Genomic DNA, 21,332 nt, shown 5'->3' on the forward strand with positions numbered 1-21,332 from the left:
ATTCTGTCGGAAATCAGATTTTCCCTTTTTGTCTCGGCAGGATGAGCATCGAGGTTAATAAGGCTTCATTCTGCTGACTTGTTGGTAAAACTTCCGCGCCTGGTGCATTGCTCCCTGTAATTTTCGAATTCACAGATTTGTTGGTTATCCCAGGCTTCCTTTTTCCGTCTGTGAAGTCGCTTTTCCGCGCGTGCCCGCGTTCTTTGAGAATGCAACATTACTCGGTAAGCAGCATTCTTCCATTCCATTGCTAGCTTACATTCATCGTCAAACCAGCCGCTCCGACTCCTTTTGTGGCTGGGGCCAAATATCTTTGTGGCCGTGTCAATGATAACATTCTTCAGGTGATTGTGAAGATCATTTGTAGATGCTTCATCTCCAGGATCTCTGTTGACTGCGGTTATTGCGGCATCCATTTCCCTCTTATAGTTGTCGCTGAGGATTGTGTTGTGGATGGCTTCAGTGTTAACTTTCACCTGATTGTCAGAGGGGATTCTGGGTGGTGTTGTTATTCGAGCTCGGAGCACCATGCCAACGAGATAGTGATCCGAGTCTATATTGGCCCCCCTATCTGTTCTGACATTCATCAAGGCTGAGAGAAGGCGGCGTTCAATCAACACGTGGTCAATTTGGTTGAAAGTGGTCCCTTCTGGGGAGGCCCACGTATGTTTGTGGATCGCTTTTCGCGCAAACCAGGTACTTCCAACAAACATTTCGTGTGACACTGCTAATTGGATCATCCGCAGTCCGTTATCATTTGTATTTTGGTGTAAGGTATGGGAGACAACGTATCGCCACTTGTGATTGTGATTGGCAATTAGTTTTCTCTGGAGGATACACTAAAAGCTAATTTACCATGACGTAAAATACTTCAAACACCACGATTACACAGTTGCCTGCATGGTCTCGCAAAACAAGGCGATTTGAAGACAACAACAGGCACAAAATTAAAATCCTCGTACTACCCTCAATGCGTTGACGGACCAAATATTGAATATTAAGCAGTATATTTATATAGGTAGTGTTGTTTGTTTTGCCGATGCGGCCGAGTTTGATACAGCCAAAACTACAATTCTGGGGAGTCTACATCGCAGACTGATTGTTTCCATTGCTTTACAGTGATACTTGTTTCCCAGCGAAAGCCTTGAATGAAGGAACATTCCAAAAAAGCCTAGAACAAAATAATTGTCCAAACTGAATCAATTCTGAGCGCCTCTCGCAAAGAATTCTACCCATGAAACAGCAAACAGGGGACATATATAGAGCCAATGTTGTACTTGACTATATACGGTCGGCATGGTGGCAATCTGAGTGGTCCTCCTAGCAAAGCCAGATCGGGACCAATCTTGTTAAAATCCAAACTTGAGAGATCTGTGAGGAAGAGGTTTATAATACTACCATTCGCACTCCAACCAGCATGCTTAAATCTTTTTTCGCTTCTTTAGCCTTTGTCCCGTCTAGTAGCGTGGTTGGCACACCTGGAATGAATTCGTAATTTTTCTGGGTCAAGATGAGAAGTTTTCAAATCACCATCTAATGTATCAAACCATAACTGTTTTGGTTTGCCTTTTGGTCGCCCATTGACTTCGATAATCATAACCACCCCATTGAAGGCGCTTCTTTTGCATTTTTTCACGATCGACACAACCCCATATTGGTCGCGGATGTCCTTATTTCGAAGGTTATCATAGCGTGTTATGCCGCTTTATTACCTTTTTATAGCCACAACCAGTATTCAGAACCATAGAGGGCAACAGGACGACCAACACAGCGCGTTTCAGGTGCTCGAGATCAGCTTTGTTCTGAGATGCTAGGAAAATCTCATCTGCATAGAACAGTGTGTGTAAAAATCCCACGTAGCCCCTCGACGATTACCTACCTTGTCGGGGAACCAGAGCTGACACCTCAAGCTAAACGGCAATCAGAATAACAAGCCATGGTGTGACTGCCGTATCGAAAACTGAGTACCAGACAACCCAAAATTTCGACTAGTCTTGTCTCGGCAAAAAGGGGCTCTGTCCAGACCGGTTTACTTTCCCGGGAAAACAAAGGCCATGGCAGTCAATTATAATGAACTTAAAACCTCAAAAAAATAAAATTTCGGTTATAACGACCTAATCCTGACTGAATGGGTGAGCTCATCAATGAAAAATCTGAGTGTAGATTCAAATTCTCTACTTATTGAAGCGGGAGCAAAAAACTGCTTTCGATCAAATCATGACTGCTGGGTTGTGCCAAAGTTGATTGGAATGGTTCGTCCGAAATATCTGCGGCTAAGGGTAAACCGAAGCGACAACGGTCATCTGACGATCCAAATTCTTCGGCTCAAAAGCCAGCAAAGAGGGCTCGGCCAGCAGCGGCTAACTTTCTATTTGCAGCCAAAGCTATCGATGGATGGGTCTTATGTGACGGTTGCGGTTACGATACCAAGTAGTGTGAAGAATTTAGAAGAAAACCTCTCCTAGCTGTAAGGACTTCACCCTCGCTAGGCCGCTTTGAGTCGGTAGGTGTATACATTAAAATATGACGGTTAAACTGTTCCGGAGGGTATGCGACCAATCTTGAATAAGGTTTCTGAGCTACCATCGTTCAAACAAGTGTTTTCTCTGGCTTTCAGAAGAGAACGGAATGATGCTGAGTTCCAGAAACAACTTGCTGTTCAGAATAACACAACGTTTCCACCTGGATGCTGTGCTAGGCCGCAAAACAGAAGAGAGAGCCGATAGGCCGGCGTTCCTGATCCGGGTGCTAAGAAGCCGGCTCTACTACTGGGCCGCCACATTTCAAGTGTCGGCTCTTGAGTTCTGGCGATGGCAGAAATCTGCCCTGCGAGATACTTAAATCGCTCAGTTCTGGCAATGGCCGTAACCTGTCCAGAACTGAACGATTTCAATATCTTGGATCAATGCTATAAGCCAATGGAGAACTACGTTATGCTCCTCACATAGGGAAACACAAAACCTTTTATACCTGAAGCGTCAAGCTTCCGGTTTCCCGACTTGTTATTTTATTAGTGTTATTTTTAACACAAAAATAGTACTAAAACCAAAAAAATTAGCACAGCCAAAAAAAAAACTTGAACACTTCAAATTTAATAAAAAGCAAATCAATTTATGTCAACAATTTCCATTTCTCAACGACCATGGCTGTGCGTTTTGGTTCGTTGTGATGAACTAACATGATATCTGGTGGCAACCCCAACATCGCAATCGTAGCTGATATGTGCTGCCTTACTACATTAAGATGGTGCTCAGAGGTGGCGGCGAGGAAGACTGGGCGGCAACCCTGTCGGTTGAACCAAAACCAAGTGGCCGAGGAGAACCTCCATAGTGGTGGCACTGGGAGACGCTGTACCGCATTAGCTTGCCGGCCGTGATTCAGTAGGCGAATGCTCCAAAGGCCTAATCAGGGCGATCAGACCCGAGTCTGCACGGGAACTCATCTGAAGTGGCAATTGGTCACGAAACCTTACCAGGGGTATACTGGAGAATTCCTGTTGTATGTGAGTACAGCTCGGTTGTTTGCGGTTGGCCCCCTAGTGGCAGCTTCATGGGGGTTATGGTTACGTTCAAGCGAACAGAGACCTTCGGGCCTAGGCGTGGTGTTGCGTTTCAACACGGGTGCCGTACTCCTTAGTTCGGTAGAGATTTAGGTAGGTCTTGTATCCACCAGTATGAATGCTGAACCATGCACTTGGTATAGACTGATACCATCGTAGCTTGCATCGGTGGGGCTCTGATTGTGGTCACAAAATCAATCCGTGTCTTAAGAAGACCGTGGGATTAAGTCTCCATGAAAGATACTCATGTTAAACCCCAAGGACTGACTGACTACATTAATGTAACGCGTTTTAGTGAGGTTTCCCTGGATTATATATAGGAACCCTGGTTCTTTAGATGCCGTAGTACAATGTTACCCTCTTCTAAGGCAGTGCGTACTCTTCACCACACCTATTGCGGGCCATGATTTTGCAATGGAAAGAATTATTGTCTTCTTCATTCTTCCATTCATACCTACCTACCGTACATTTTAACTTTACATTAAGAATGTAATGAATACATGGAGAATATCACTTTCTTGCTTGTAATATTACCCACTCTGTTGAAGAACATCTCATTAACAAGTTTTGTTACGACAAATCCATTGTCAAAACTTTATATGCTTTTTACTCCAAACCACGTTTTCAAAGTTTCGGGAAAGCACTCATAAAAAACTTTTTAATCAATTCAGTTGAAATTTGAATCCCTTATTCTACACACCCACGCCAAACTGTAGAACCTCGAAAATATTTAATTTTCTTAATATTCAGAGAGGAGAGAACAGAGAGGAATTTGTTTTTTTGATTTCGGATTACCACAGAAGGCGGTTCGCTTCCCCAAGGAGTCTACTTTGGTCAGAAGAATATACGTTGATTAACACAAACTGAAAGAAGCTTTTTATTGTATATTTTAAGCTTCTTTCAAAATCATACTAAAATCTCAGAAGGATCGTGTATTACTTCCTACTAAAAAATAATAATAAAGTAACGTAAAAATTTCGAGCGTAAAACTGTACTACTACCTTAATAATTTCAAACGACTCCCCCTTGATTGTTTTCATAAACTAATTATATCATATTGAACGAAAAGCAGATTCCAGGTGAAATGCAAACATATTCTCCGTGAACAACGTAAGATCGATGTGTGCGAGTAACTTTCATTTTGCGAAAGGGAAATCTTCCCCAAACGAAAATCAATAAAATGTCCCCAATCCAGCATGAATGACTTTAAATTGTTGAAAATACACCTTAATAGAAGACTCATCTGGAAATGGGACCCTGCCTAACCATCCACCATTAATATCTTTCAGCGGTCTCAATGCAAAACTCTGAGATGTATACCCGCTGCGCCCTGGTATTATCTCACAGAAAATTCAAGATATTGAAAGGAGTTAACCTCCCGATCCTTAAAATGGTGTCTACACCAGCAACAAATTGAACATTTTACCTTTTTAATTTAATTGTGTTAAATTATGAAAATGTTTTCTACTAATTAATTAAAAATTTAATTTAATTAAAGTCAGACTAAGAGCGGGTCAATAAATAAAGTCGAAGGCAATGCATAATATACACTGGGAGCCATTTGTCGAGCGGATGAGATGGAATAGCGGATGGAGAAAAACCAATGCAGAATGTGTGAACCTGGCTGCACTATTATATAATAGCATCGGTGAAATACAAGGACAGCCATAATCCTGTATATAAGGTGATTCGCCAATACCTTGGATACAAGTACGCAAATACGTCCGGTTTACCAATATGAACGGCAGGCAGTACTCGATAGTTTTACTTACGGCAGGTACTGGTTCAACCGGCAAGTTGAAACTAATCGCCATATACCATACCGCAAGCCTGACATGCTGTTAGTTGACAAGACGCGTCGCTCGGCGTATATTTTTGATGTTACTGTTATCCATTATATTGACATGAACAGGAATACTTGGAGAAGAAGTGAAACATGAGCCAATGGTTCTGAAAATCAAAGAAGTTTGGGGTTTCGAGCGGGTGGTTATAGTTCACATAGTATTGTCATCTAGAGGTAATGTGCATAAATCTCTCACGGCTTCTCTTGGTATCCTGGGACTTTCACACAGTCAGATTTTAATAATAATTTGTTTAAAACAAAATCTAAAATAAAAAAAAAATATTAACGACAATGCAAAAAACCCCAGAAATGACATGGAATTATGTAAAATATTCATTAGTTTTAAAAATTCAAATATATTTGAAGCTTCCGATGTAGGATTGGAATCAAATAACAAATATTCTCCTCCGGACTTTTAGGAATACATATTTATTTTAATTTAATTGCATTGTTTCTCGATATCTGAGTTTTTCAGTCTCTGAACATTCCATTAATTCATGGAAAACACCTTGTGCTCCATCATAACTTAAAATACCAACACAGCTCACCGCTGCTCTTTTGAACAATATATAACCTAGTTTCTTTCGTTCCAAGGAAAAAACCCAAGGGACCTTGGTTTCCAAACATTTGGCTTTTATATCATTGAGGACCTCATCTAGTCCTCCTGGAATACTGCAGGGTTCACAATCTGTTGCAATTATCATGAGTTTCACTTTATTAATTGACAATTGACGAAGGCATTCCTTGAAACCACAGACATATCGCCTGTGTGCACGACCTTTTATTTGGTTTTTGTCATAAGCTCTTGCCTGAAACCGAAATATCTCCCGTAGCAGCTTTTCAGTTAAATCTAAAAGCTTTGGAGATGTGGTGTTATCACAATAACTACGAAAGAAAAACGACAAGTTTAGATAATGTTTGTAAAAAGCAAATTTACCTTCGAAAACGACGGGAGTGAACAAAGGCCGTGGGCGGTTGGTTCCCAATTTCCAATTTTGCGATTTGTTGTACGAGGTCATCTTCAACCAATTTCTCCTTCGCCTCCGATTTAAGTTTTCGATTAAGAATTATTCTTTTTCGCAATCTACTGCATGTCTTTTTCCTCTTTCTTATCCTTCTTGAATTGGGTGCGCTGTGTGACTGGGAACTTGTAAGGAGTTTCTTTCTGGTGGAGACGTCCTTCTGTTTCTTTTTATCCACAATAAAGTCAAGCAGATTGAAATGTAACTGTTTGATTCTCCTTCTCTTATTACGAATTACAGTGGTGGTACGTTCTTTTTTAACTGCTTTTGACTCAGGGTTATCAGTTTTATGCACGTCTTGTTCCATGTGGTGCAAGTAAGAAAAACCTATTCAAAAATAGAAAATTCTATTAAGAATTAATTATTATTCCTAAATAGGAAGAATCATTTTTTCTCAATTACTGCGGGCAGCACTGTCGAATCAAATTATTTACCATTTCAGGGATATCATCGATATGGGGTTGCGCCGATTGTGGAAAAAATGCGAGAGAGGCGACTCCGATGGTATGGTCACGCAATACGCTCCAACGAGAATTCACTTGCTAAGATTGGTGTAAACATCGAAATCCATGATAAGAGATCAAAAGGCCGGCCAAAGCAACGGTACCTTGATACACTGGGAGATTGAGATCACAGATTGATAGAACAAAATGGCGGAACCGATCACGACGAGCCGACCCTGCTTGTGAGGATATCAATGCTTTTGCATTCATTCAGTACGAAAATTTTCAAGTGTCAACCTTTTCACATTCAATACATTTCCAGAACAGAGTTGTATTATCAAAATAAAATTCTGAGGAAAAACCGTCGCAAAATGAATACACGAAATATATGATGGGAAAGCCAGCACCAAAAGCAACATTCAATGGCACTGGTTAATTGAAAACAATAAGAATACGAGATCATTACTATGAAATCGTTTAAAATTTCTCTTATTTTAAGTCGAAACTCATACCCGGTAATAGATATGAAGAAATCGGAGCACTGTTATTGGAAGTGAACAGAGCCTACAGTCTAGAAAAACTGTTTTGCTTTACACGTCTCACCATATTGTCAAAGCTCCTACTGTACAAGGCAATAATCTCTCCAGTTCTCATAAGTCCTTAGGAAACAAAATTGTGGGCTTTCAGGTTCGTTGAAGTAGAGAACCTTCCGGAGAATTTTGTAAACTACTTTTGCTAGTAGGAACAGCAAACATATGTGAACAATGTGCACATTCCTATGCTTATGAAATGTTCACATTTCCCGTGTTTGGCTCCTACCTCTGAGAAGTGATTCCATAAATTAAATTCTTTTCGAGGACATATTTCAGTTAAGACTACAAATAAAAATATATATAGCCAACAGCTGATACTTCTACCATTTATTTCAATATTGTCTCTCCTCTGTGCAAACACTTTGCCAATTAGATAAAAAACCGGAAAGCTACAAAAGTATTACGCATTAAGGCCTTAAAAAATAAATTTCCACACGATAAAATCACAAAAATATATAGTTTCAAACAAGCTGGAAACCGGATGCTCGCCGCTTCAGGTATGAAAGGTTTTGTTGACTTGTAAGCATATTTGGGTACACAATGCTTCCATTTATATATAACCCCTAGTGTGTATACATTGAACATACCCGATATTCAATTCGAAAAAAGACACCTGCTATAACTTTGTTAATAATAGTAGGATTTTCATTAAACGTTCCAGTCTGATCCCTAATATAGAAACCTATATGACTGCAGATTTAGTATGAACTTAAGAGGAATTCGCAGTATATGAGTACCTGAGTCAAATCAGGGTAATAATCTCAGGCGAGCGCTATGTTAACCACATTGCTTCCTACAGGGTACTGTCATCATGTAGCGTACCGTTACGGTTTTGAATGAAGGGCTCTAACACACTTCAAAGCCTTGATTCAATTGGATTGTTGCGCCAACGATTATTATTTATATTCCGAGTTGTCACCATCTCGGCAGATGCTGGATTTTACCTAAACTAGCACTAAGTGCCAAGGATTTAGGCTTGGACGATCCTACCTACATGAAAGATAAAGGGAAGCTGGTGGCCGATAGTAGGTTAAAAGAAGAATCCGTCGAGAACTCCCCACAACATCGAGCACGTAAGCAGAATGGTAAACTTCTGCATGGTTTGAGCCAGACTCTGTAAAAGTCCCAGAACATCAAGGGAAGCCGTGAGGGACTTAAGTGCAATACCTGTAGCTGACAATATTATCGGAACTACAACCACTTTCTTGAGACGCTCATAGTTCACGTTCTTCTCCACGTATTTTTATCTGACATGTTCCTGTGATTATTTTTTGCTTGTATGCAAGGTTTTGATGAATCACCTTACATACAGCATTATGCCTGATAGTGTATTGCACTAGTGCCACCCGCTCTCTCACGATGAGCTTTTTATATGCTCGGGTGGCGACCACGCCGTCCTAAATGAATTTCTCCGTCTCAGCAAAGACCTCCTCAGCACACAGCCATCTGTTCGACAAATGGCTGCCAATGACAATTCACGTGTTTACCGTGCATTGCCTTCGACTTCCATTCATCGATCCGCTCTTGGTCCGACTTCACTCCTTTCAAAGGATTGAAAGATCGATCCTTCAAGTTAAGCGGAGTCAGCCCACAGTCTGAGGAACTCGCCTGCTCTGCTTTAAAAATAAGCACGCACCGAGTTGACTTGGCCGTGATGTGGTACCGCCACGTCAACCACGCCCTTACCTCCGATATCACAAAGCCGGTTCATCCGCTCCCCTGCAGAGTTTGGATGATGCATTCGGAATTTGAACATAGTAGTCCGTATCCGTCGCTGGACGTTTTCCAGATCGGTCTTCGTCCACGGCAATATTCCGAATGCATAAACCAGTGGAGGGCTGGCGAATACATTCAATGCGCTTATCTTATTCTTCCCCGAGAGATGCGATTTCAGCACCAGCTTTACACGGCCCAGGAATTCGGACAGCAGAGCATCCTTCAGATCACCAACTCGAGCATGGGTTCCTTGCAGAATTGCTAGGTACTTGTAGAAGGCTGTCTCAATCATAGCTTCGATGTGGAGGTCACCATTGCTATGTCCGGCATCAAACTGGTGATGATTTTTGCAGATGGTTTGAATTCGACACTTGCATAATCCAAATTCTATCCGAATATCACGGCTAAACATGCCCAATATTCACAATAAACTTCTAAGGTGGTCGTCAGTACCAGCACACACCTTGATGTCATTTAAGTACATCAAGTGTGTTAGCTCGCACTAAGCACGCATGCCATATTTGATTGCGAAACCATGCCCTCTAGCGTCATTCAGTACCATGCAAAACCAAAGGGGACCCAACGAATCCTCCTGGAAGATGCCTCTCCGCATACGGATGGACTCCAAGGTATAAGCACCCTCAGATGAAGGCACTGATAAGATGGTATTCCACCCTTCCATGACTGTCGCCAAGAACTTTATTAGTTTAGGATCAATGCGATACAGATGGAGGATAGCCGAAAGCCTTGGCATAATCGATGTAGCAACTAAAGAGGCTTCTTTGGCCTCTAATTGCTTGTTCTACAACTACCGAGTCGATAAAGGCACTTTTCTCTGTCTAGGGTATCAAATGAAAGGTCTCGATTTGTACTTTCCGAAACTGACATCAGTTTTGGCATAAATTGCAAAGTGCGTGAGTAAGGAGTCAAAATGTACGCACTTGAAGTGAGACAGGACTCATTTTCGGAAATTACCCAACCTAAAAATCCGAAAAAAATCAGGGTGGTGCGCCTACATGAAATCTAGGCCTCAAAATATGTCCCATTCCGATATCTGCTCAAATAAACTTACTAATAGTATATTACTGCTTTTTAGAAATTTACTAAAAAACCCCCTTAAATTCATCCTAGGACTTCCAAACCCAGCATAGAGGACAATATTTCATAAATACATGATAAATTTCGTGGAAATCTGGCTATTAACGCCAAAGTTATAGCAGTTCAAACTTAGCAATTTCGCGCGAATTTACTGCTTCTGTGGCGCGGCAGGATTCGCAGCATTTGAAATTTATTTCGAATGTTGTGAATGCGAACGAATAGATGACGCGGATCTATCCACTTTGCGGAGCTCGCCACGGGAGTGGAGGACCGGCGAGAAAAGTGTGCCATGAGTTAGGGGCAGAAAAGAAACACATGAAGCGAGTCTGACTTCTGCCTCTAACGAGCATACGGTGACACGAAATATTAAAGTTAAAATACAAAAGTCTAAATATTACGCGCATGCAAATGATCAAAGTTCACTTAAAGAAATTCTATTAAAATGATTCATGTTCACAATGTTTGGCTTAATAATTCTCATAGGAATTAACTGTAAAGAAAGTTAAATTGGTGACCCCGGAGCGAACATCGCAGCAAGGAGCCAGCGTGTCCAGCGCCGCTCCGCAGTCTATAACGCCAATCGTCAGCGTGAACCAATCAAGCGGGCAGATCATCGCACAAAACTTGAACATTGCCTCCTCCGAGACTATCGTTCCACTGGCTATTCCGTCGCAAACTCCAAATGTGATTACCGGCACAATCAAGGTAGCGAAAGTGATCCCCCAACAATAACAGCAGCAGCCGCAACAGTCGCAGCAACACCACCAGCAGAGACAGGGCACGCATTTGTTCAGCCAAAGTTAACCAAGCATCAGCACCGCAGCCCCAGACGCCAGCACCGCAGCGCTAGACGTTAGCATCACTGCCGCAGCCACCATCAATTCAACGAGCGCGACCACCTTTCAACATCGACAACGCAGCAACGGCGGAAGCATTCAAAATCCCATCGAGGTACAACAATATCAGCCTCAAGCTCAACAACATCATAATCAACCGCCAGCACAACAGCAACAATATCAACAGCAGCAACAACAGCTACCACAAAATCAGCAGTTCGCTTCAATCAACTCGCAGGTTTAGTTTGAGTTTGGTGCCATCGTATCGTTCCCTGCAATTGAGTGCTCGTGCCAAATGAACTAGACGCCGCATCGCAACCCATCAGCGCTACGATCCGACGACATTATCATTAGTTTTGAATTTGTACACTAATTGTTTATTATAGTATTAAAATTTAAAAATTGTGATAATAATAATCGAAAATCGCTGCAAGAGACGGCGTTAGGTGTTTCACATCGCGGGTTCTCCGTTTCCTTGGTGGTGTTTTTGGTCTGCGCTGGAGAGCGTCCGCTTCGGTCGTCATTTCTCTGTTCGTGCGTGCATTTGTGGGTGCGGCCTGCCGTGTCGGAGTAAAATTCACCGCGTTTCGTTTTAAATTCACCGCGTCTGCATTACAACTCGTACTTTTCGTGAAACGAGATGTCGTTTGATAGTAAAGACGCGGCAGGCCCATCGGACCCGCAAGTGACCACCCTCGCCGTACGCGTTCCTCCGTTTTGGCGGCGGAACCCGGAGCTGTGGTTCGTGCATTTGGAAGCGCAGTTCCAAATGTCCGGCATCACATCGGACGCGACCCGCTTCAACTACGCGGTGGTCGGCCTGGACGAGGAGTCTATTCTTCTGGTGTCCGACGTAGTGAAGTCGGCATCGTACACACAGCTCAAGAGCGAGTTGATCAGGCGCCTGTCGGCAAGCGAGTCGGCAAAATTAGACCACTTGCTGGCGGGTTTAACGTTGGGTGATCGAACTCCCAGCCAATTGCTTCGTGAAATGAGGCAATTGGGTGGGAGCAAGATTAGCGATGACCTGATCAAGTCGCTCTGACTGCGACGGCTCCCGGAGGGCACCCAGGCGATCCTCGCTTGCGTCTCCGGTTCCTTGGAGGAACTGGCAGCGACGGCCGACCAGGTGCAGGAGGTGTACGTACGCCCAACCTTGGCGGCCCTTCAACCACCGTCGGATGAGGTGGGTGACTTGAGGCGCGAGATAGCCGCTTTAACAGCCAATGTGGCCGAGATGCGGGCGACGTTGGACGCTCAGCGTTCGGGCGCCAGATCGCGAGCACGCTCGCGGTCTGCCACCCGAAAAGGGCGATCAGGTAGCAGGTCGTCAGGACAGTCCGCGGACCGAGGGATTTGCTGGTACCACCGCAGATTCGGGGATAAAGCGACAAGATGTACATTACCGTGTAGATTCTCTCCTACCGCAAAAAACTAGGTCCGCGGGGGGTCTTGGCGACGGCCACCCAGAACGCAGCGCCACGTCGCCTAACTATTTTCGACCCCCTCAGCGGGCGCAGCTACCTCATCGATACTGGTGCGGAGGTTTCGGTTCTTCCCGTACCTCGGCAACATCAATTTTTCCCACAACCGCTCAAACTTGCGGCAGCAAATTCCTCCCGCATAAACACGTACGGGTATAGGCAAGTGGACGTGAGTCTTGGCTTGCGTAGGACGTTTTCGTGGCGTTTCATCCTGGCGGATGTCAGCTTCCCCATACTAGGCGCAGACTTCTTGTGTCACTATGGATTGCTGGTGGACTTGCAAAACAAGTCTCTTATAGATTCCACGACCAACCTTAATTCGTCGGGACATATGGTATCTCACCCAGGCAATAATTTTTCCGTTCTTTTAGAAGACATTACCGACTCTCGTGTTCGGGCACTTCTCCAAAAGTTCAGCCAGATTACTACCAAGTGTAGTCTCTCCAAACCAGTGAAGCACAATGTGCAGCACCACATTATCACTACTGGTTCCCCGATCTTCTCGAAGGTGCGTCCTCTACCATCTCAGAAACTGGCAATTGCACGGAAAGAGTTTGAACAACTCGTTCAACAGGGTATCTGCAGGCCCTCAAACAGCTGTTGGTCTTCCCCACTGCATATGGTCCCTAAGCCAAACGGCGAATGGTGCCCATGTGGGGATTACAGAAGGCTAAATGCACAGACTGTTCCTGACCGATATCCAATTCCACTCATCCACGACTTTGCGCATCACCTCGCGAATTGCCGCATCTTTTCGACCTTGGACTTAACCAAGGCTTATCACCAAATCCCAGTAGCTCCTGAAGACATTCCAAAGACGGCAATATGCACACCCTTTGGACTCTTCGAGTTCACCCGGATGACTTTCGGATTGTGCAATGCGGCGCAAACCTTTCAAAGGTTCATTCACTCAGTCCTGCGAAACCTCGAGTTCTGTTTCGTATATTTGGATGATGTTTTGGTCGCTTCTTCCACTGAGTCTGAGCACTTAGCCCATCTCGAGTGCATTTTTCAACGTCTCCTTGAGGCCGGTTTAGTCCTAAACGTTGAGAAATGCAAATTTCTCCAAAAACAAGTGAGATTCCTCGGCCATTTCATTTCCCCTGAAGGAATACAGCCCGACCCAGACAAGGTGCAAGCGATAACAAGCTTCCCGCGTCCAAAGACAGTGAGGGATTGAGGTTCTTGGGCATGCTGAACTTCTACCGTCGTTTCCTGCCCAAGGCCGCCCATCTCCAGTCCATTTTGAACGCGTACTTGTCTGGCCCCAAAACTAAGGACACACGAGAGATCGTGTGGTCTGAAGAGGCTATCTGCGCGTTTGACAAATCCCGTCAACAATTGGCCGACGCTACACTCTTGGCATTCCCTCTGCAAGATGCACCCCTAGCCGTTTTTGTTGATGCCTCTGACATCGCAGTAGGTGCTGCCCTTCACCAAAAGGTGGATCAAGTTTGGCAGCCGTTGAGCTTCTTCTCGAAGCAGTTGAATTCCGCTCAACGGAACTACAGTACCTACGATCGCGAACTGCTCGCCGCGTATTTGAGCATCAAATACTTCCGTTTCTCCCTAGAAGGCAGGCCGTTCACAGTGTTCACGGACCATAAGCCTCTCACGTATGCTTTGAAACAGAAGCCCGACAAAGCGTCCCCTCGTCAACTTCGTCATCTGAGCTTTATAAGCCAGTTTACGTCAGACATCCAGCACGTGTCCGGCAAGGACAACATAGTTGCTGACGCTTTGTCTCGTGTCTCCGAGGTTAACATCCCCGCCTCACTCGATTTCTCGACTATTGCCAAGGCGCAGGAGGATGACGCAGCATTTCAGAGCCTCAAATCCAACCCCAAATACAAATTTCGGGAGTTGCCCATCTTCGGCTCAAACCTCTCTCTCTGCTGCGAAGACTCGGAAAAGGGACCTCGGCCATACATTCCGGCCACATTTCGCAAGGAAGTGTTCCACGCAGTTCACGACTTGGCGCATCCCGGCATCAGGACAACAAACCGGTTAGTCACCGGAAAATACTTCTGGCCCTCCATGAACAAGGATATCAATTCCTGGGCCAGAGAGTGCATCGCATGCCAAAAGTGTAAAGTCTCCAGGCATGTAAGGAAAGAAGTGGGCTCATTCCCCCGCACTACCAAGCGTTTCCACACGATACACCTCGACATAGTAGGGCCTTTGCGAGACTCGCACGGTTATAGGTATTGTCTCACAATCATCGACAGGTTTACGCGGTGGCCTGAGGCAATACCTCTGAAAGACATTACGGCGCAATCATGTGCTGAAGCCCTCTGTCGAGAGTGGATACCTCGCTTTGGCGTCCCTGCAGTGGTCATCACTGACCAGGGAATGCAATTTGAGTCCACCCTTTTCTCCGAGTTAGGCAAACTCCTTGGTTTTAAACGCTAGCGGACTACTGCATACCACCCGCAATCCAATGGGATGCTAGAACGTTGGCACCGGACGCTGAAAGCCGCCATTATGGCACGTGACGATCCGTCCTGGTCCCAAGTCTTGCCTCTCGTCCTACTCGGCCTGCGTACAACCCGACGAGAGGAATTTGCTGCCAGCCCCGCAGAGCTGGTATACGGGGAGAACCCAAGACTCCCAAGCGATCCGGTCTTCGACAAGAGATCGGGTCTCACGGAGTCGGGGTTGGTGCGTCTGCTGAGGGACAATCTCCGACGCATCAAAGCGCCACCACCCAAGGAACTGGACACATGCACGCACGTGCTGATCAGGACGGATGCCGTCCGGAAGCCGCTGCAGCCTCCATATGAGGGCCCGTACCGCGTTCTCGAGCGGGGAGAACATTTCTTCCAGCTCGAGATCGGTGGACGCAGGAAGGCGGTCTCTCTGTCCAGGCTGAAACCCGTGTCCGCCCCGAAGCAGCGTCGTGTCCGTTTTGTGGATTGACGGCGAACGAAGTTCCGGGATCAGTCGCTGAAACCCCTAGGTTTCATCTGGGGGCGGAGTGATGTGGCGCGGCAGGATTCGCAGCATTTGAAATTTATTTCGAATGTTGTGAATGCGAACGAATAGATGGCGCGGATCTATCCACTTTGCGGAGCTCGCCACGGGAGTGGAGGACCGGCGAGAAAAGTGTGCCATGAGTTAGGGGCAGAAAAGAAACACATGAAGCGAGTCTGACTTCTGCCTCTAACGAGCATACGGTGACACGAAATATTAAAGTTAAAATACAAAAGTCTAAATATTACGCGCATGCAAATGATCAAAGTTCACTTAAAGAAATTCTATTAAAATGATTCATATTCACAATGTTTGGCTTAATAATTCTCATAGGAATTAACTGTAAAGAAAGTTAAACTTCCAAAGCCATGCAAATCAGATGCTGATGTCATAATTACCCGGAGTAATTGACATTCGCGTCCTTTTGGTTTGTGTAGAACACTTATGTGAAATCTAACCTTCGAGAGATGTCCCATTCCGGTATCTGCTCAAATAAATTTACTAATAGTATATTATCAACTTTTAGAAACTGACTAAAAAACTCCCTCCCTCCCTCCTAGGTGTACTAAATTTTGCACCGGCATAGAGGACAGTCTTATACATGCCAAGTTCCATGAAAATCCAACTATTAATGGGAAAGTTATAGCAGTTCAAACTTATCAATTTCGTGCTAATTAACAGCATTCTAAGCCATACAAATAAGATGCTGACGTCATAGTTAACGAGAATAATTGAAATTCGAGTGACATATTAAAATTCCATTCAAGAAGAATCTAATTCTTCCTAGCCCTTTTTAAGGTTTTGTTTGTAAAACAAAATATAGTCATGTGGGGTATCAAATGAAAGGTCTCGATTAGTACTTTTCGAAGCCGGTCTTAGTTTTGCGTTTTGTTAAAAAGACGAGGAGTGGGAGGGGTGCAAATTGATGATTTCTTTAAAGCAGCCATTCTCAGAAACTACCCAACCGAAAAATCTGAAAAAAATCATGAAGGTGTCTCTACACGGTGCGCAGGCCTCAAAATGCTCTCCATATCGATATCTGTTCAAATTAAGTTAATAATAGTATATTGTCATAATTTTGAGAGTTATAAAAGTTGGTAATAGTATAAAATATAATATGAAGCATATTATCTCCAAATTTGATCAAAATCATACTATTAGTAACAAAGTCACAGTAGCTCAAATTTGCCTTACCGTGTAAATTTACAACCCGAAGTACTAAATCTGATATGTTAAATGCATATTCTTAACGGGCTACGTACAAATGGGATAGTTCTACACTCAAATATACTCACAGAAGAAGCAAGCAAAACCTTTCATACCTGAAGCGCCCAGCTTCCGGTTTCCCGACTTGTTTTTGTTTCACATCACTAAGAGATTGAAATCATGTCAACCGTTTTTTGAATTCCTACTAGAGAGAGAGTCTATTTTTGTCAATTTTTGAAGTTTTTTAATGATTTTTTTAAATGTCAAAAAAAAAAAAAACACTGACAAGAAAACTGATCCTAAAAATGTTTATACCTTTTTTTCATTACGCCTAAAAAAATACTCTTGAAATTCGACCCTTTAGAATACCTTAAAATACCTTGAAGTAATTAATATGCACCCGAAATAATTTCTCTAACTGAAAGTCAAGTCAGCCCAAAACCAGTCAAGAGAAACGGCAATCATAACAACAATGAATTCGCAAGCAAACTGATTCTTAGATGACCGTTACTTAGAATTTAGTCTATTGCAGATGAACAGTCTGTAATGCAAGGACAGAATCCTAGGAAAACGGATTTGACAAACTTAGGAAACCAAACGATTTCTGAATCGTGCTTGTAAAAGCAATAAGAATGAAACTGAGACTCCTTTAGAGCATACTGTGATGACCTGGAAGGAGAAAGGGAGACCTACAGGCTGTGCAGAGCTCTTAAAAAGAATGAGTCGTCCAAGTTGGACTGCTTTAGAAAACTTGCTGGAACTTTCACGATCTCCAGAGCTGAGTCTGTACAGACTCTCTTGGAAGTACACCACCTGGGAGAACAAGTGACAAAAGTGGAAGGAAGAGAATTGGCGGTTTCTGCTAACTTTTCCACACCAAAATGTTGCAAGGGGAATTGGCACACTGCAAGAGCGGTTATTACAAAAGAAAAGGTGAGCGCTTATATACTATCCTTTGAACACTTAAATGAACCTGGCATGGATGGTATCTATCTAGCGATGCTAAAGGAGGATACACAGCATTTAGAGCAACTTCTAAGAAATATTTTTCGAGGATGTCTTGCTCTGGGCTATGTGTATAACTCTTGGTAGAAGGTTAAGGTAGTCTTCATACCTAAGCCTGGGAAAGATGCTATTGCTAATCCAAAGAATTTCAGGCGAATCAGCTTAACATAATTTTCGCTGAAATGTCTGGTGAGACTGGTTCGGCGTCACATTCACGGGAAGACGCTAAGGTTGCCCCACTAAATGAAAACCAAAACTCTTACCAGACTGGAAAGTGCTCTGAGTCTGCTCAGATAGAGGATGCAACTCTGAAAGGCAAGTAGCAAGGCGAGATGGGGATGTTCGTGGGCATTGAAGGGGCGTTTAACTACACGCCTTTTCAAAAGCTCTGTGATGCCGCCAGAGAGCATGATGTAGACGGAACTTTAATGAAGTGTATCTATGGTATCTTAACGCAGAGATTGATATGTGCTGAAGTGGGTGTTGATCGCTACCTAACAACGGAAGCGATGGAAGGCTGCCCTCAAGGAGATGTGCTATCGACACTGGAGTATGAATGGTACTTGCTTTCCAAACATGGGAGGTACACACCTTCAACTCCGAAGAAGTGAAATATCTGGGAGTTATTCTAGACAAGAAGCTTCTTTGGAACAAACATGAAGTGGTAAAGATGAAACTAGTCCTCACAGGTGATGGGCTGTGTAGGTGGACCTTTGCCCCGACATCGGGATTTAGAGGGGCCTCAGGTAATAATGTGGATATAAGTTGTTATAATTAGGCCTATGTTCGCTTGTGCATCCATACTGTGGTGGGTTTTGGCGAGACAAAAAAATGTTCGCTGTAACCAGCCACACTGCAAAGAATTGTGTGTCTGAATATTACCCGTGCCATGAGCACGACATCCGACGCAGCTCTAAATGCATTGCTTTATTTGCAGCCCTTGAATTTGTCTATTCAGAACACTGCAATGAGAGCGGCTCATAAACTAAATTGATTAGATCTATGGGAAAAATGAACGCGAAAGGCACTAGCATTGGAAGAGTTGCTGTCGTGATCGGTTTCGCCATTGTATTTTATCAAATGCCTGATCTCGATGCAAACTCGAAGATTTCAAATCCCCATCCAGCGCAACAAGCCACAGTTTTTTCGGCCAGCCTTTTGGTCATTTACCATCGATTTCAATGTCGATCGCGGATATCCTCATTTCGGATGTGATCAAAAAGTGTCACGCCACTAGTCCAACGCAAGATATTCGTCTCCTTTACCGCAAGATGCCGTTCATTGTGTTTTATAGTTGGCCAACACTCAGAACCCTAGAGTGTCGAACGGACGACATTGCGGTAAATTTTAGATTTGAGACGTTCGTTGATACGTTGATCACAAAGAACACCAGTTGTGGAACGCCACTTCATCCAGGTTGCGTTAATGCGTGAAGCAACTTGATAGCGCAGTTCTCCATTGGCTGATAGCGTTGACCCAAGGTATTTAAATCACTGAGTTCTGGGCAGGTCACTCCCGCTGAGAGTGATGGTGCCTGTTTAATGGATCGGTCGTCAAAAGTTCAGTTTTATTCAGATTCAATCTGAGACCGTGTTGCATGAGGCGATCATTCCTTTTTTGGACAAGTTGTTCGAGATCCTTTTTGCTACTAGATGCTAGGAAAACATTATCTGAAAAACAGTGTATAGGACGCTGGTCGTTGGATGTCCCGTGTAACAGTGTCCATAACAAGAACAAAGGGGAGTGGTGGATGGTGCTTTTTGATGAACACTAACAGAGACACGAAGCGGTTTTCATACACCCGCCACAATTCGAACTTTACTTTTCGGATAGTGGTAGAGCATACCAGATGCGTTCGAGCGGCACATGGTCAAACGTTTTCTCTAGATCCAGAAATGCAATGTAAAGAGGGCGATGCTTCTCACGGATGAGTAACGCACGAGTAACCACGCAGCGTATATTGCCTCAGTAGTTCCACAGTTCTGGCTTGATTCACGGTTATTTCAACGATTTCGTGAATACAGTTGTCAAGAATGCGTTCGAAAATCTTTGTAATATGAGAAAGTAATCGGGCCGGACGGTAATTTTAGCATTCTGTTGGGCTACCTTTCTTTTTCCATAAGTTCTTAAGTTGAAATCTGCTCGAAGTATTCTCACCATCTATCCATCGCGGCTTGACAGTTGGTAATCAAAGTACCGTTTTTGTCATTAACGCAGAAGTGTTCGATATCCTGTGTGCATTTGTTTCGGCTTTTGACAAGTCGATACAGACCTCTCTCGCCATCCAGAGTGTCCAGTTCATCGTAAAGATATTTGTAATGGGACGCTCGGGTGACAGCGATCGCTTTCTTTGCTTCTCGGTTGGCATTCTTATAAATTTGGAGAAGCACTGTGGGCATTCCGACTGGCCATAATTCACAAGGTGGGCATATGTTCAGAATAGGATTCCTTCAAGTTCATACGTGTCCATCCTGTAAAGAGGAAGAGGGAACCACGGAACTTCTTTTTATGTGAGTACCCTGCTTATGGACGCATCAGACCCCCCCCCCCCCCCCAGCAGTCAATAGCAGCATTTAAAGTATACTTTTTCTCCATAGCATAGACAGTTATCAAGCAAAGCACTAAAGTTACTGCAAACAAATACGAATTGTAACCATGAAAGTTTGCCAGCCCAATTCATCTGCGTGGTAGGGTAAATTCCGTCTACAACGACACCGATTGCCGGGTTTCCTTTTGTAGTTGAAATAGTTGGTGAAGGAACATCGAGTTATAAGCTTCACCACTATAGGCCCGGGCGGAGTGTAGTTTTCGACCCCTTCAAGAATCTTCAACTGCTGGGTAACCGTCTAAATTCCGTTTATGTGAGCATTCACAAGTAAAAAACACATTCAAGAAAAAAACGCTACTTGGCTGTATCAAAATGAAAAGCGTTTACTTCACGAGTCCATTGGAAAGAAACGATTTCCCTGTAAGAGTTCTATACGCGGCAAATTTACATATGGATTCACTACGCTCTCATTCACTTGAGTTTAGATAGAAAGATGAACACTAAAACCTAGGCGAGCCGCTGTCGCTAGGCGTCTTACTCCCCATGATCGAAAAACTCCTCTGTAGTTGCAGGAGGAACACAACTAAAGTTATCTAGGAAAGTCTGTAAGGTGTGCCCCCACGCAAATCCTTGTCGTTAGAAATATTAATTTGCTTGAATAGTGATCTTACCAAAGTTTAATATTCATAGACGAGATTAAAGCAATGACGTTAGACTGCTCCCACTAGACTCCTTGAAAATACCAGGATTGACGTCGCGCCGTGCACCACCCGCGCATAAAATTTCTCATGCAATATTCCGGTAATGTTGCTCATTGCCACCGGCGGCTGTTTTTCCGGACGCTGGACCAGTTCAACACGGCTCCAATTCGCTACTCACTCTTCAACACTCCATCCGGTTCCCTGCTGCGCTGCCGGAACTTCGAGAATCATAGCTGTCCGTGAAGAAAAAAACGGACCTCCACCCCAGACCTAATTGTTCCCCATAAACCAAATCATTGATACAT

At 43.9% G+C, this 21,332-nt stretch overlaps 1 protein-coding gene across 1 annotated transcript; it reads right to left on the reverse strand.

Annotated features, from left to right (window-relative positions):
* Window positions 1-5,738: 5,738 nt before the first annotated feature.
* Window positions 5,739-21,312, reverse strand: LOC119648376 (selenocysteine insertion sequence-binding protein 2). The gene is made up of 3 exons (XM_038050106.1): window positions 20,998-21,312; window positions 6,340-6,751; window positions 5,739-6,287 (listed from the first exon to the last, which is right to left on the reverse strand). The coding sequence occupies exons 2-3, from the start codon at window positions 6,729-6,731 to the stop codon at window positions 5,837-5,839; spliced, it is 843 nt and encodes a 280-aa protein (XP_037906034.1). The 5' UTR covers window positions 6,732-6,751; window positions 20,998-21,312; the 3' UTR covers window positions 5,739-5,836.
* Between the last annotated feature and the right edge of the window lie 20 nt (window positions 21,313-21,332).

Source organism: Hermetia illucens, chromosome 2, assembly GCF_905115235.1.
Source record: "Hermetia illucens chromosome 2, iHerIll2.2.curated.20191125, whole genome shotgun sequence".
In the NCBI taxonomy this organism is placed as follows: Eukaryota; Metazoa; Arthropoda; class Insecta; order Diptera; family Stratiomyidae; genus Hermetia; species Hermetia illucens.